Below are 15105 nucleotides of genomic sequence, written 5' to 3'. Positions count from 1 at the left end.
AATATAGTTGGTACTTTGGGGATCAAAATTAAAAATTTCCCAGAAGTTTTCAAAAGCGCCGTGAAAAACAAAAGAAAAATTAAGGAATAACAGGAATTTTTACGCAAAATCTGTTTTCGAGATTCGAGATTTTGGTTTTTGATGCAACTTTAAAACAATTGTAGGTTAAATGACTGTAGGTAGATGAAATTTTAACTGAATGTTTATATTATCATTTTCTATACACCATAACATTTTCGAAATATTTAAAGCTGTTTACGGACATTTTCAGTTTCCATTTTTAATATCAATAAAATTGAATTTGTTAGTTAAAAAAGCTTGAAAATTATTGAGCGTTTGAAGTTCATATTTTTACAAGATTGGACTCGATTTCTCATATAGCGATTTTGTTATTTTGTTGTAATTAAAAAACGAATAACTGTAGATACATGAAAATTTCACTGAATTGTCATTTAATCAATTCCTATACTTGATAACATTTTCAAAATATTTTGAATCTTTTTGAGCTGTTTATGGACATTGTCAGTTTTCAATATTTTTAGTTTTTTTTCTATAATTTTTAATTTTCAATAAAATTTTATTTGTTGGGTAAAAAATGAGTGAAAATTTAATACAATACTACTGATAAAAATAATAGCAATTTAAAAATAATAAAAATACATAAGCACAATTTTTTTTTATAAGTATTTAAGGTTGGAATTTTGACGAAATGTATCAAATTTAAAATTTAAAAATTATTTTGTAGTTAAAAATGTATTAATAGTTCAATTTTTATGGCTAAGGATTGAAAATTTAAAACAAGGTTCCACGTAATTAGGTTATAATCATTAGCGCAACTAGACATTTGAACTAAGGGGTGCTTAAGCTCCAGGATTTTTGTGACTTAATTGGATCTAACACCTAAAGATTTTTTAGGGGGTGCTAATTTTGACTTAGGGGGTGCTAAGGACCCAAAGCACACCCCTAGTTGTGCCAATGGTTATAATATATAAATTACTTTATACACAATAATATCATCAATTAATATACATAGAAAATAAAACATTACAAGTAAATCATAGACTGACTGGCCATCTTCGTTTAGAATCGTTTTTCTAATACAATGATATTATATCATTGAATTCAAATTTAACACCATCCATTACAGTGACCCACTTGTACCTACTGTACAGCAGAACGACACCCACTTTCCCACTTTTTTAATTTGAAGTGCATTATTCCAAATTTTTAGGTCATAAAAGCATTTTTTAAGGCATTACAATTCCAGCTCTAATAATGGTGATAATTATGATAATTGACCCAGAAAATAGCCATGGAGGCACTGCCCCTACTTGCGCGTATATTATTTGGTATTATAATTTACAAAATAGGTAACAATTTATTATGATTTCAGAAAATAATTGCACATAAAAATGAAATGACCAAAGAATGTGTTTTAAAATTAGTGGATGATCAAACAAACATTTTAAATTTTAAAAACAATTATGACCAAAATATGGAATTAACAGAAGATGAAGTAAAATAGATATATTTTTATTTAACAGAAAAAAAAAATAATAGTATTTGGTTCTATTTACTGAAATATTGTACTTTTTTTTAATATAGATGGTTGAAATTATTGGTGAAAATTTAAGAAACTTTTGCAAAGATAAAATCATTATTTTAAATAACTTCGACAATAATCGTTTTAGTAGATCAAAACGTTCAACAGAAAAGAAACGATATCAAGGTCAAACCCAAACTCAATTTGTTAGTTTTGGTTCAAAAAATTCTAATCAAAAAACAAAAAATGGATTGGCTGAAGCTTTGTCACAACCTGATTTATCAAGGGCAACAGTCAGTAAGTGCCTGATATATTTCTAAATAAAATGTAGAAATATTATGTTTAAATATAAAATATATTTAAATAGTTCTGCAAGCCAAGTATTTATAAATAAATTTGAAAACTACAAGTTTTCATCTAACACATTGATTGCAAATTGTTTTAAATACTTTACTGCAAAAATACTTTCTATTGACTTCTAGTAGGTAGTAGATTAACCTACCTATTAGTTACTTTGCGCAACTAGACCTCTAAAACATGGAGTGCAATAATATTTCATATTTTAAAAACATAAATACATATTAAGGTATTTCACTATAATAATGATAGTTTGACCCAAAAAACAACGGCTGCTGAAGACCCCTTTTCACCCCCTCCCCTGAGTTGCACCAATGTAGGTGGGCGTAACCGTTTTCCGCCAAAATGACTCTCGACCGTTATCACCATAACCGTTTTCCACCATAGGTTATATTCCGATTTCTGCCAAAAAAAACTTAATAAATTATTTAAGATATTTTTTGAGAACCCTTAATATCAGTTATATACCGCCATATTGTTATTATTATTATATAAATAATTCAATACAAATAAGAAATGAAGAATACCTGAATACCTACATTCAAGAACACATTCGTGGGCATTTAGTTAGGTTCGAGTTTGTTAAGCAAATATATTTTTCATATAGTAATTAATATTCAATGTGTTAAAATATGTTTGGATTTTTGTCTTTTAATAAAGTTTTAATTTTTATAATTTAATGTATTATTTGGACGAGAAACTTGTAATGTTTCTAATAATTATTAATTAATTTATATATAATTTCTTAATAATTATTATTAATATTAATATTTATACTGTTTATACCAGATACCTACTATTTGTTTAATTGTATATGCATATAATATTTTAATATGATAAACGTGTCGTCTGTAATACAAGGCGCGTACATCGTAATCATTACTATTTGAAGGATTAAGGTTTAGGGGTTCTCAAAAAATATCTCAAATTATTTATTAATTTGGTTTGGCGGAAAACGGAAACCCTCATGTAGGTACTATAGCCTATATCAAGGCTAGAAGTACTTAGTATCTATTAACGACATCTAAATTTAGATGTTAGTTCTGTTAATTAATAGGTACTATTACTATGCAGTTTAACATAGAGTCTATTATGTCTTTATGCTATGGATCCATATAAATTTTCTAAAATACATAGGTACCCGCTACATAATACTATATACGTATGTATAAAGTCTACATTAAATTAAATAATTCTAATAAAATCTCATTAATACGACTCGCGTTTACTTAATAAATTGCTTTATACGGTGGACACGAATTAAATAGAGAAAAAGCTGTAAAAAGGTTCATTGATATAGAAAATATTTACATAATTTGCAATTTTTTTAGGTGGTTTGAATGGTATGGGACAAGCTCAAAGTCAGTCAAGCTTTGGGGAATGTGATGAATGCCCTGGACAGGATTATAGAACGCATTCCACACAAGTGGACAATTCTCATCTGGTACGTTTTCCATCGCTTCGACCTACAAATTCTGTTCCTCAAAATGAAAATTCAAGACCATATAGTATATCGAATACAAATAGGCAGGCACCAGGCTTACAAAATGAAGAAAATCAAAGAGAACATTCTATCAACGGTCAATACCCAGATACATATCCAGGTTCAGGAACAAACATTAAATTACCGGGTAATCAAGATCATGGATATGGTGTTAGGCCTTTAGTCGATGGTGAATATCGAGGATCAGGAACAAACAATAAATTACCAGGAAACCAATATCAAGGATATGGTATAACTCCGTCTATCGATGGTCAATATACAAGTTCGGGAACAAACAATAAATTACCGGGTAACCAAAATCAAGGATATGGTATCAATCCGTCTATCGTCGGTCAATATCCGGGATTAGGAACAAACAATAATTTACCGGGAAATCGAGATCATGGATATGGAAACGTACCGTATTCTTATGGTCAATATCCAGATAAAAACCAAGGTTCGGATTCAAAAAATACAACAGAACTGGGTAATATAGACTCGGGACGTGTATATAGTTCTGCAAACGAACAGAATCCAAATTTAGCTAATACGAATTCACCTGAATTCAAAAAAAACGTAAACAATGATGCTGTTAACCCAAACACATATTCCATTAATTCTAGTCCATTTAATCCCAGTAGCTGGGAATATGCAAATAAAATCGATAGTAGCAATCCTAATTTAGATCAGCAAATAAATCAGTCAGGCTTTCCCAATATTCCTTCAGGGTTAGGTCATGGAATATTGACTCCACATAACACACCTAATTCAGAATGGACGCGTCCTAGTTACAATCCACAAGTTCCAGTAACAACTTCAATAGGACATCAAAATAAACCAGCAAATTATCCACCTATTTTTATACCTAACCATCAACAACAAATGCCAAATGTTTTAGGTCAATTAACACCAAGTATGCCTATTTCAAGTGATGCGAACTCACAAAACGAGCAAAGGATTAAAAACGAAGCTGCTGGAACTATACACAATGGATATCCGTTGTCTTCAAATATACACGGAGGCCAAGATTATACCACACTAAATTTACCTTCGCTATGCAATTTCTTATACCAGACATGTCTTAATGCAATGTCGAATAATAAAAAACTGAATGAATTTCAAATAACTAATGCACAAAATAACGAAAGAATTCCTAACGAGGGAAAACAAGTTGGTATTACACAGGTACCTATCACCCAACAGCAACGTTACCCTTTATACGGCGGAGGAAATAATCAAAATCAAATACAGCTTAGTTATGGTCTACCTCAAGATACATTAGGATCGGGCGTGCCCAATGTACAACATCCTGGATACACACCATCAGGTGTAAATTTAAATCCAATTCAAACTAGCTATGGCCAACCTCAAAGTACATTAGGCTCTGGAGGATCTGGTTATCAGCAACCTGGATACGCTTCGTCGGGTGGAAATATAAATCAAATTCAACCTAGTTATGGCCAGTCTCAAGGTGCATTGGGAACAGGAGGTTCTGGTGTTCAGCAACCTGGATATATCCCATCAGGTGGAAATATAAATCAAATTCAACCAAGTTATGGTCATAGTCAAGGCACATTAGGCTCTGGAGGGACTGGTTATCAGCAACCTGGATACGCTTCATCGGGTGGAAATATCAATTCAATTCAACCTAGTTATAGCCAGCCTCAGGGTACATTAGGCTCCGGAGGGTCTGGTTATCAGCAACCTGGATACGCTTCATCGGGTGGAAATATAAATCAATTTCAACCTAGTTTTGGCCAGCCGCATGGTACATTAGGCTCTGGAGGGACTGGTTATCAGCAACCTGGATACGCTTCATCGGGTGGAAATCTAAATCCAATTCAACCTAGTTATGGCCAACCTCAAAGTACGTTAAGCTCTGGAGGGTCTGGTTATCAGCAACCTGGATACGCTTCATCGGGTGGAAATATAAATCAAAATCAAATTCAACCTAGTTATGGCCAGTCTCATGGTACATTAGGCTCTGGAGGGACTGGTTATCAGCAACCTGGATACGCTTCATCGGGTGGAAATCTAAATCCAATTCAACCTAGTTATGGCCAACCTCAAAGTACGTTAAGCTCTGGAGGGTCTGGTGTTCAGCAATCTGGAAATGTTCCATTAGGTGGAAATATAAATCAAATTCAACCTCAAGGGACATTAGGCTCTGGGGGGACTGTTGTCCAGCAACCTGGATACGCTTCATTGGGTAGAAATATAAATCAAATTCAACCTCAAGGGACATTAGGCTCCGGAGGGTCTGGTGTTCAGCAATCTGGAAATGTTCCATCTGGTGTAAATATAAATCAAATTCAACCTAGTTATGGCCAGCCTCATGGTACTTTGTACTCTGGAGGGACTGGTGTCCAGCAACCTGGATACGCTTCATCGGGTGAAAATCTAAATCCAATTCAACCTAGTTATGGCCAACCTCATGGTACATTAGGCTCTGGAGGGTCTGGTGTTCAGCAATCTGGAAATGTTCCATCTGGTGTAAATATAAATCAAATTCAACCTACGTATGGCCAACCTCAAGGTACGTTAGGCTCTGGAGGGTCTGGTGTTCAGCAATCTGGAAATGTTCCATCAGGTGGAAATCTAAATCCAATTCAACCTAGTTATAGCCAGCCTCATGGTACTTTGTACTCTGGAGGGATTGGTGTCCAGCAACCTGGATACGCTTCATCGGGTGGAAATCTAAATCCAATTCAACCTAGTTATGGCCAACCTCATGGTACATTAGGCTCTGGAGGGTCTGGTGTTCAGCAATCTGGAAATGTTCCATCAGGTGGAAATATAAATCAAATTCAACCTCAAGGGATATTAGGCTCTGGAGGTACTGGTGTCCAGCAACCTGGATACGCTTCATCGGGTGGAAATCTAAATCCAATTCAACCTAGTTATGGCCAACCTCAAGGTACGTTAGGCTCTGGAGGGTCTGGTGTTCAGCAATCTGGAAATGTTCCATCAGGTGGAAATATAAATCAAATTCAACCTCAAGGGACATTAGGTTCCGGAGGGTCTGGTTATCAGCAACCTGGAAATGTTCCATCTGGTGTAAATATAAATCAAATTCAACCTAGTTATGGCCAGCCTCAAGGTACATTAGGCTCTGGAGGGTCTGGTGTTCAGCAATCTGGAAATGTTCCATCAGGTGGAAATATAAATCAAATTCAACCTCAAGGGACATTAGGTTCCGGAGGGTCTGGTTATCAGCAACCTGGAAATGTTCCATCTGGTGTAAATATAAATCAAATTCAACCTAGTTATGGCCAGCCTCATGGTACTTTGTACTCTGGAGGGACTGGTGTCCAGCAACCTGGATACGCTTCATCGGGTGGAAATCTAAATCCAATTCAACCTAGTTATGGCCAACCTCATGGTACATTAGGCTCTGGAGGGTCTGGTGTTCAGCAATCGGGAAATGTTCCATCTGGTGTAAATATAAATCAAATTCAACCTACGTATGGCCAACCTCAAGGTACGTTAGGCTCTGGAGGGTCTGGTGTTCAGCAATCTGGAAATATTCCATCTGGTGTAAATATAAATCAAATTCAACCTAGTTATGGCCAACCTCAAGGTACGTTAGGCTCTGGAGGGTCTGGTGTTCAGCAATCTGGAAATGGTCCATCTGGTGTAAATATAAATCAAATTCAACCTAGTTATGGCCAACCTCAAGGTACGTTAGGCTCTGGAGGGTCTGGTGTTCAGCAATCTGGAAATGTTCCATCTGGTGTAAATATAAATCAAATGCAACCTAATTATGATCAACCTCAAGATACATTAGGTTCTGGTGGGACTGGTGTCCAGCAACCTGGATATAATTTACCACCTGGAGAACCTAATCGAAATCGTCTTTCAAGTGTTCAATCACCTTTAGATGGAAAAAGAGTACCTCAAAGTTATCCTGGATCGTATGGTGATAACAGTTTTAGAGGTCCATCTCTTAAGCCAGAATCAGATATAGGAAATATTAATCCATCACTAAACCCAATAATCGGTGGTCAGTTTGGAACAGATATATCATCTGGAGGTTCTGTGACTCCTATTGACACTGAAGGAGGAGATGCACAATCAATGACTAATGTAGATGTTGATGGCCAAGAAACTAGAGCATCGGCTTCAGCTCAAGGAAAGTCCAAAACAGGTATGAGCCAGACTCAAGTATCTGGATCATATTTAGGAACAGGAACTTTTTCTGCTCAAGCTCAAACAAGTGATAGCGATAAAGGAGCTCAAAGCCAAATTGTAAGTAATACAAATGGTACAACAAGTACAGCTCAAGGAAAAGGTGGAAGGGGACAAGCACAATCCCAAGTTCTTTATAATTCAGATAATGGCATTGCCTTAGGTGAAGCACAAAGCTCAGGAATTAATTATGGAACAAACACTCAATTGCAAGCTGGTATAAAAGGGGGAGTGGCAGATGCACAATCAACTGGCCCAGGAAGTACTTCCAGCCAGGCTCAAATAGGTTTCTTACCACAAGAGTCCAACAACAGCACTAATCAAAAGTCATTATTTAAAGGTAGCGGTGCAACTTCAGCTCAAGCTGGATCATATAGTGGTCAATCGCAAAGTCAACTGTTTGGGTCATATAAGCATGGTATTTCATACAACGGTGCTGCTCAAGCAAGCAGTGGTAAAAAACTTCAAAACTTACCAAAATTAAATATGGCTGATGCCAAGTTAAAAATTGGGCAACTTGAAAGATCTAATAATGAAGTTAAAAATCAAACTAATGCACTCCCGAACGTACAGCCTATTCCAAATGTATTAAGATCTCAAAATCAAGTGGACAATTCCAATGTTGATAACCAAAAACAGCAAAATATATCTTCAACACAGACTCCATCTATTTTACCACAAGAATCGTCTAAAAATATCGATGTTTATCCTGAATACGAAGATAATGATGAGTATGATGAAGATAGTGATGAATCTGTAAATACAAAATCAGTACAAACAAAAAAAGAAACAATCCCAAAGCAAGAGCAAAATATTATTTTAAAATTAGATGACAAACATGATGCCCAAATTACTCGTGATTCTGATAGTCAGCTGAAATCTGGACAAGTATTAGATGCTGGTCAAGTTATACCAGGGACTAACGGAACTAAAATACCAAATGGATTTAGAGGGAGGGTAGCTTCAGTAGCTGGAGACCATACCGAAGCTAAAGCAATTCCGGGAGGTCAAGCTCAAACTCAAACTGTATTCTTAACACCCGGAGTAGGTAGTTTAACTGTGGTAGACAAAACAAAATTAAGAGCGCAGTTAAATAAAGAATCATATGTTAAGCCAATTAAAAGTTTCAAAACTGAAATTAATGGAGGAATAGGCAAATTTCAACCAGATGAAAAGAATGTTCAGTATTTTACTAAATCATCAACTTGTGGTTACTTTTCATTTTCGTGTAACTATGTAAATGGAGCAAAAGATGGGCCTAAAATATGTAAGCCAAATCCACCACCTTTCCCATGCCAGAGAACTAATAATTAATGATTATAACAAATATTAGAATAATATTTTTTTTTTATAAAACAATTATTTATATTTTAGTTAAGTTAATTGAGTACAAAATTGTATACTAATTAAACCTAACTTTGTACTATGAAATATAGTAGTTCTATTAGAGTAACATTTATTATTTTATATACTAATTTAGCTACTATTATCGTTTTGCACGTGATTATCGCTATATAAAAGAAAATTCACAAATACTAAATGTATTAATACATAATAAGACAATAAAAAAATGGAAAATTAAAATGTCTTATGTGTTTAAAGAATACAAAACAAGTATAAAATATAAGTTATAAAATAAAATATTAAATATAGATTTAGTGAATGCGTTTTGATTTTATGGTAAGATCATAGAAAAGGTATTTTCTATAAACATAATATATACAAAAAAAAAATTATTAATTAAATATTAAATATTTGACACATATTTAGAACTAATTTGTATTCTTACAATGTATTAATTATATTAATTGACTGATAATATATTACACAAGAAGCAAAATATTTTAGTAGTTTTTTCACCAATAATAAGTAATAAATTTAATGCAGGTTTATTAGTTGAAATTCAGTCTTCATCACTATGACTTGAATCATCTGAAGATACTCGATTTGTTAAACGTGTCAATCTTAAAAAAGAAAAACTTAATAAATTACAACCAAAATCTTTGTTTTAACCAAAATATGTAATTGTATTCTTACTTCATGTTCTATGAACTCAAAAGCAGCATTTTTAAAGTAAAAAAATGTTATTCATTTATATTATATTGAACAGAATAGTCACATACTGTGCATTTTAACATAGCATAGCATAGCATAACATTATATACAATATGCATTGAACATTTTTAGTATACAAGCTTGTGGGGGACTCCATAATCCCACAATACTATTTTTAATATAATATGATTTACTACAGAGTTTCTCAACCTGTGGTACGCGTACCACTTGTGGCACATAGAACGCTCGTAGGTGGTACGCTAAGAAAATCTCCCTTTATAAAAAAAATGGACTGGATCATTATTTACAATATATTTTATTTGGTTTTTTTGATATTAATTAATAATATAAATAACAATACATTGTACTAATTTTATTTTATTTTTATGAATTAAATGATTATATTAACATAATTTTGTAGTTCCTAATAAAATGTATTTTGATGCATGTAAAATAACGTATTCAGTATTTATTTTTGATAAGCAAAAAAAAACGTTATTTAGCCAAGTGGTACATGAAAATTGTCAAACTATGTAGGTGGTACGTGGATATAAAAAAGTTGAGAACCGCTGGTTTACTATATAATTATATATCAATGTGAGGCGACCAATAGAGTATTTAATTATACTGACCCCGCATACAAAAGTATATAACCAGTCTATAAGCACTCTGTCTTGTTTACAATTTATCAACAAAAAATATCAATAACTCAACTACATATGAATGATATCTAGATGATATTTTCCCACAGCAGTAATACATGCTGTTCCGACTGCTGTGACATAGTTACTGGCCCCTGTAACAGTAGTGTTTCCCGCCTATCGGCCATATTTTTTTTATGGATTTTATATCAGAATGTCCATGGACACAAGTATATAATATATGAGTACGTCAGTACCTATGATAATATATAATTTATATTATATTATAGAGATAGAAATTGTATTTATTATCTATAGCCGTAGTAGTAAGGTTATAAATGTGAGCATAGATAGATAAGTATAAACTTTTTATTTTATGGTAAAATAATCGTAAGCTACCGTTCATGCTAAAATTTATTTAATATTATATCTGGACATCTGGTCATATAACAAGTTTTTTTTATAATAAAAATTATACAAATTTAAGTTTTATAAGGTTTTTTTTTTATTGGCCACCCTCAACTTTTTAGAAAGTCTGGCTACGCAGTTGCCTGTAATAGTCTAAACAGAGACCATTTGTATCTTAAGGCTCAAACAACAACTATTAACTAATTTATTTGAAATTGGTACCATTATACAATATTATACATTGTTACATTCAATGTGCAAAAAATAAAAATTAATATGACTGATTTTGTGTCTGCTTGCAATACATGCACATCGCACCCACCATAGACCCACATTATGCCACTGGTTTATATTGTTTAAAATATTTGTTTTTAGGTATACACAAATTAAAATAATACAGACACAAATTAAGTACTGCCAACTAATTTTTCTTTATATATATCAATGAATTTTTTTATATTATTATAAATTTAAAAACACTCACTTTTAATGAGCTTAGATATATTAATATGTTAATGTAATTTTTCAGATTAATTAAAGAACTCATTGAAGAAATATGAATGAATATTTATGGAATTTGTCCAATGTAGTTGGAACATGTTATGAATAACTAATTAAAGTTGTTAAATAAAAAAAATATCAAATATACAGCTAAACTCAGTTACTAAAATTATTTTTTAACTATTATAAAAAACGTGTGTTAGGTAGTTGTTAATATTAACATTTAATAATAATTATTATTAAAGCATCAAATACCACATAGGTATTAGATTGTTATTGAATAGGCTATAAATATTTTAAAGTTTAAATTACATTAATTTAATAATTTGGATTTTAATCTAAATTGTATAATTAAATATGTAGGTGATATCTAATATGATAATTAACTGATTATGAGCAAGTCCTCACCTTATATTTTGATGCATTAATTCGGCCTGTAAGCTATCAAGCTTTTCTTGTAAGTCTTCGTTTAATCTTTGAAGTTTCCTAAAACAGCAATAATTTTTAAGCAAATATTTTTTTAGATAATTTAATTTTTTAAATATTAATATAATATACATTTTTTGGTTACAAATAAGAGACTATAAAGATAGGTAACTTTGTGAAGATGAAATTCCTAAAAACTTAATATGCTGATTTACACCAATCTAATATTAAATATCGGAAAGGAATTATTTTAGTTTAATATTAATAAAAGATAATGATTGATATTATTGATAATTAAATTACATAAAGTGACCTACAACAATATGCATTTTTCCTTAGTAGTGACTTATGCAGTTTTATTACTAATTTAATTATAATTGAATTTAAAATACAGTGAAACCTATAAATAACAGATAGTTCTGCCATCTAAAGTGTCCATTATAGACAGATTAGGTTAGGCTTTAGTATTAATTAGTCAAACTCACAAACGTATCTATTTAATGTAAAAAACATGAAGCATGAAAAATAGTAAATAATTAATACATATTACATAACATAGATTGACATATGTAGTTAATTAAACATATAAACATAATTATAAATATACGGAATTAATGTTATCGTAATTGGCAATATATAAGTATGTAATCACTAATCAATCGTAATTTGAGCCTTGACCGTCAATGCTTGATGAGTAATCGCGATGGCGAGACTGGTGACACTGTACTGTAGTAATATAGCACGCACATACGTATGCAATTATATATGAGTGTGAACCAACATTGTTGTCAGTTGTCAAGATATCGGGAAGTATTATTACTGCCCGTGTCTGATAGAAAAGGTTCTGTACAGAAAGTTAAAAATACATTGGAATACCTAGGTATCTTTTTGCTGGGACTTAAATCATTTCGTTCATTGACAGGTATCTGTTATAATATTATATAGTTGACTGTTAAGTCAGGTTGACAGCGATTTAATCAATCTGCATAGTATTATCATTAATTAGTATCACATTATTTTATAAAATAGACAATTATTTTAATTTAACTTAACTAATTTTTTGTATAATTACATATTGTAATTATACCTTAAGTACCAAATAGAAGTAATTTTAACAAAACTTATATCTTATTTATATAATTTAGCATGAATATTGAATAAGACTTACTTTATAGTATTAGAAGCAGTATCATAATCTTCTTCTGTAGTAGCTAATTCTCTTTTTAATTCCTCTACTCGGCTTCTCAAACGTTTGACTTCATTCTCGTATTGCTCACCACGCCTCACTAAATGCGCCGACTCAGCACTTTGATCAACACACATTTTCTTTTGTTTGGATAGAATGTGTTTTAAATTGGCTAACTCCTGAAAAATAGTTATAGAAATATTATTAAGTATTAAATTTTTATTTTATGAGTCTATTAACAAAAAAAAAACATACAATATTTTTATCAGCCAACTCTTCTAGCAATAATCTATATTTTGTGTCTGATGATGATTCAGGTTTACTCTGTTTCTGCAATTTATCTAGTGTGTCGTTCAGTTCAGATTTTAATTGCTTATTGATTCTTTCTAAGTTCATCATTTCACTTTCAAGTTGTTCTCTTTTGCTCCATTCAATTTCATTCTCAGATTGTAAGTGCTCTAGCTAAGAACGATGATAATAATAATAATAATAATAAAAATTATTTATAAATTGTAATTTTGACAGCTAATAATTTATGAATTACCTGTATTCTTAAGTCTTCCAGACGTTTGTTTGTATTAACCTGATTGTCTTGACAAGTTTGACATTCTGATTTAACACTATCTGTACCTGACAACTGACTGTGCAAATTGTTTAAATCTTGTTGAGTGCTTTCCAACAGATTTTCTAAATTCTTCTCAAGGGTATCGGCTACTTCGTCAGATATGGTTTTATTAGGAATTGGTGATTTAATGGGAGAAGTTGTTTGATTGAACATTTCAACTGCATGTTTGGGAACAGCCTCTTGTAAAACATATTCTTCAATACCAGAGTCACTTACTATCGATGGCTGAGGTATAGATGATGAACTACAGCAAGTATCTGGATCAGAAATACCATTTTCCAATGCATCAACCAGTTGAGAATCCCATTGTCCTATAAAAAATAATGTTTAAAACTAAATAAACTTAGAAATTTATATTCAGAAAATATACCTGCATGTTTTAATAGAATTAGATTGACTTTTTCCAATTCTTTGCGCAAACATTCATTCTGTTGTTCGAGATTTTGCTTTTCTCTTTTTATATTACTGTTTTCTTTTAGTACATGTTCTAAATTATCTTTGAGCATCTTAGCTTCTTCTCGAGCTTTGTTTCTTTCATTTCTCACCTATAAATAACAATGAAAAAAATTAGAACACCCACTAATCCCTTTTATAAAGTTACATTTTACCTTGCTCCATTTTTCACGCCAGTTAGCAGTACAATCAGACCACCATCGCATTGTTTTCTCCATTTGTGTTGCTCGTGCCCTGGCTTCATCTAATTCACGCTGACGCATTGACTCTCTTGTATCCCAATCGGATGCTGTAGCTGATGCAACAACACCGCCAGCCTCACTTGCGGCCATTTTAACGGCCTAAAAAAACAATTTTTGAATGATTATAAAATGAAAATACATTGATAAATACATTAGGGATAATTCAATGATATAAAATAATAAAAATGTAATATAAAATTAAACTTGCCATGGTATTAAAATACTTAATTAATGTTTTTGGTTCAGAAACACCAAATATGCAGGACTTAAAATAGACATTGGGTTTCTTCACATCACAATTATATTAAGTAAACTGTCAGCCATCAATAAGAAAGGCGTTCACTGTGGAAGCAACGGGAAAATTAAAATATTACAATACTTAGCTATTATTTAAGTATTCACGTAGATTTAGTAGACATTACTTCTTGTCTGTTGACTATCGTCATCAACTATCAAATATCAATAAATTTTAATCAATCTTGTTCTTATCAACTGAACGTCTGAACCCTTATCAAGCTTAATATCAGAGAATATATAATACAATTATCAAATTTTAAAATGTATTTTGGTTTTTGTGCCAAATTTGAGGTATTAACTCCATTTTAGATCATATACACGGACTAGATATATTTTTATCTAATTTTTTTTTTTAAATTATTTTATTCACAACATAAAAAGTAGGTAATTAGATAATCTCCATTCTGCAATTCCACCAACATTTTGAGGACGAAAAAACTCACGATAACAAAAAAAAAATAAAATATGTTATTGATTTTGGTACCTACCTAATATAGTTCTATTAAATGTTACAGTTCATCTTTTCTCGAACAGAAATCATTGACATTTTACACGGACATTAATTGTTATCTCCATCTTACAAGTGCGTGACATGGAAAATTGTACGCTCAGCATATCACGTTTAGCTCAGTTAGTTTAAAAATTAGAGTGAATGGACCTCTTATAAAATTTAAAGGCAAGATTATAATCTAGAGCATCT

At 31.8% G+C, this 15105-nt stretch overlaps 2 protein-coding genes across 7 annotated transcripts; one reads left to right on the top strand and one right to left on the bottom strand.

The window, feature by feature from the left end:
- The first annotated feature begins 1162 nt into the window (after positions 1–1162).
- Positions 1163–9020, top strand: LOC107884535. 4 transcript variants are annotated; one of them, XM_029488641.1, is made up of 4 exons: positions 1163–1516; positions 1606–1840; positions 3232–5745; positions 6226–9020. In XM_029488641.1, the coding sequence occupies exons 1-4, from the start codon at positions 1418–1420 to the stop codon at positions 8883–8885; spliced, it is 5508 nt and encodes a 1835-aa protein (XP_029344501.1). In that variant the 5' UTR covers positions 1163–1417; the 3' UTR covers positions 8886–9020. The 4 variants fall into 4 exon arrangements, with proteins under 4 accessions (XP_029344501.1, XP_029344500.1, XP_029344499.1 ...); XM_029488640.1 differs by having other exon boundaries at positions 3232–5973; positions 6355–9020; XM_029488639.1 differs by having other exon boundaries at positions 3232–5973; positions 6172–9020.
- Positions 9021–9214: 194 nt separating this feature from the next.
- LOC100571784 (coiled-coil domain-containing protein 102A) lies at positions 9215–14573 on the bottom strand. Of its 3 annotated transcripts, none has more exons than XM_016806877.2 (9): positions 14317–14573; positions 14022–14207; positions 13784–13958; positions 13333–13724; positions 13044–13250; positions 12771–12967; positions 11585–11662; positions 9609–9623; positions 9481–9535 (listed from the first exon to the last, which is right to left on the bottom strand). In XM_016806877.2, the coding sequence occupies exons 1-8, from the start codon at positions 14317–14319 to the stop codon at positions 9617–9619; spliced, it is 1245 nt and encodes a 414-aa protein (XP_016662366.1). In that variant the 5' UTR covers positions 14320–14573; the 3' UTR covers positions 9481–9535; positions 9609–9616. The 3 variants fall into 3 exon arrangements, with proteins under 3 accessions (XP_003246528.1, XP_016662366.1, XP_008186047.1); XM_008187825.3 differs by having other exon boundaries at positions 9609–9616; XM_003246480.4 differs by lacking the exon at positions 9609–9623 and having other exon boundaries at positions 9215–9535.
- Positions 14574–15105: the final 532 nt, after the last annotated feature.

Source organism: Acyrthosiphon pisum, chromosome A1, assembly GCF_005508785.2.
Source record: "Acyrthosiphon pisum isolate AL4f chromosome A1, pea_aphid_22Mar2018_4r6ur, whole genome shotgun sequence".
Classification (NCBI taxonomy): Eukaryota; Metazoa; Arthropoda; class Insecta; order Hemiptera; family Aphididae; genus Acyrthosiphon; species Acyrthosiphon pisum.
The sequence above is the reverse complement of the archived record's forward strand: the minus strand, read 5'-3'. Positions and strand labels throughout refer to the sequence as shown.

Coding starts and splice junctions, on each gene's coding strand:
- LOC107884535 (XM_029488638.1), top strand. CDS start 1,418: ATGACCAAAGAATGTGTTTTAAAATTAGTGGATGATCAAACAAACATT. Junction 1,517..1,605: donor TGGAATTAACAGAAGATGAA/GTAAAATAGATA, acceptor TTTTTAATATAG/ATGGTTGAAATTATTGGTGA. Junction 1,841..3,231: donor TTTATCAAGGGCAACAGTCA/GTAAGTGCCTGA, acceptor CAATTTTTTTAG/GTGGTTTGAATGGTATGGGA.
- LOC100571784 (XM_003246480.4), bottom strand. Junction 11,663..12,770: donor ACTGCTTCTAATACTATAAA/GTAAGTCTTATT, acceptor TTGCTGTTTTAG/GAAACTTCAAAGATTAAACG. Junction 9,536..11,584: donor TTAATGCATCAAAATATAAG/GTGAGGACTTGC, acceptor TTCTTTTTTAAG/ATTGACACGTTTAACAAATC.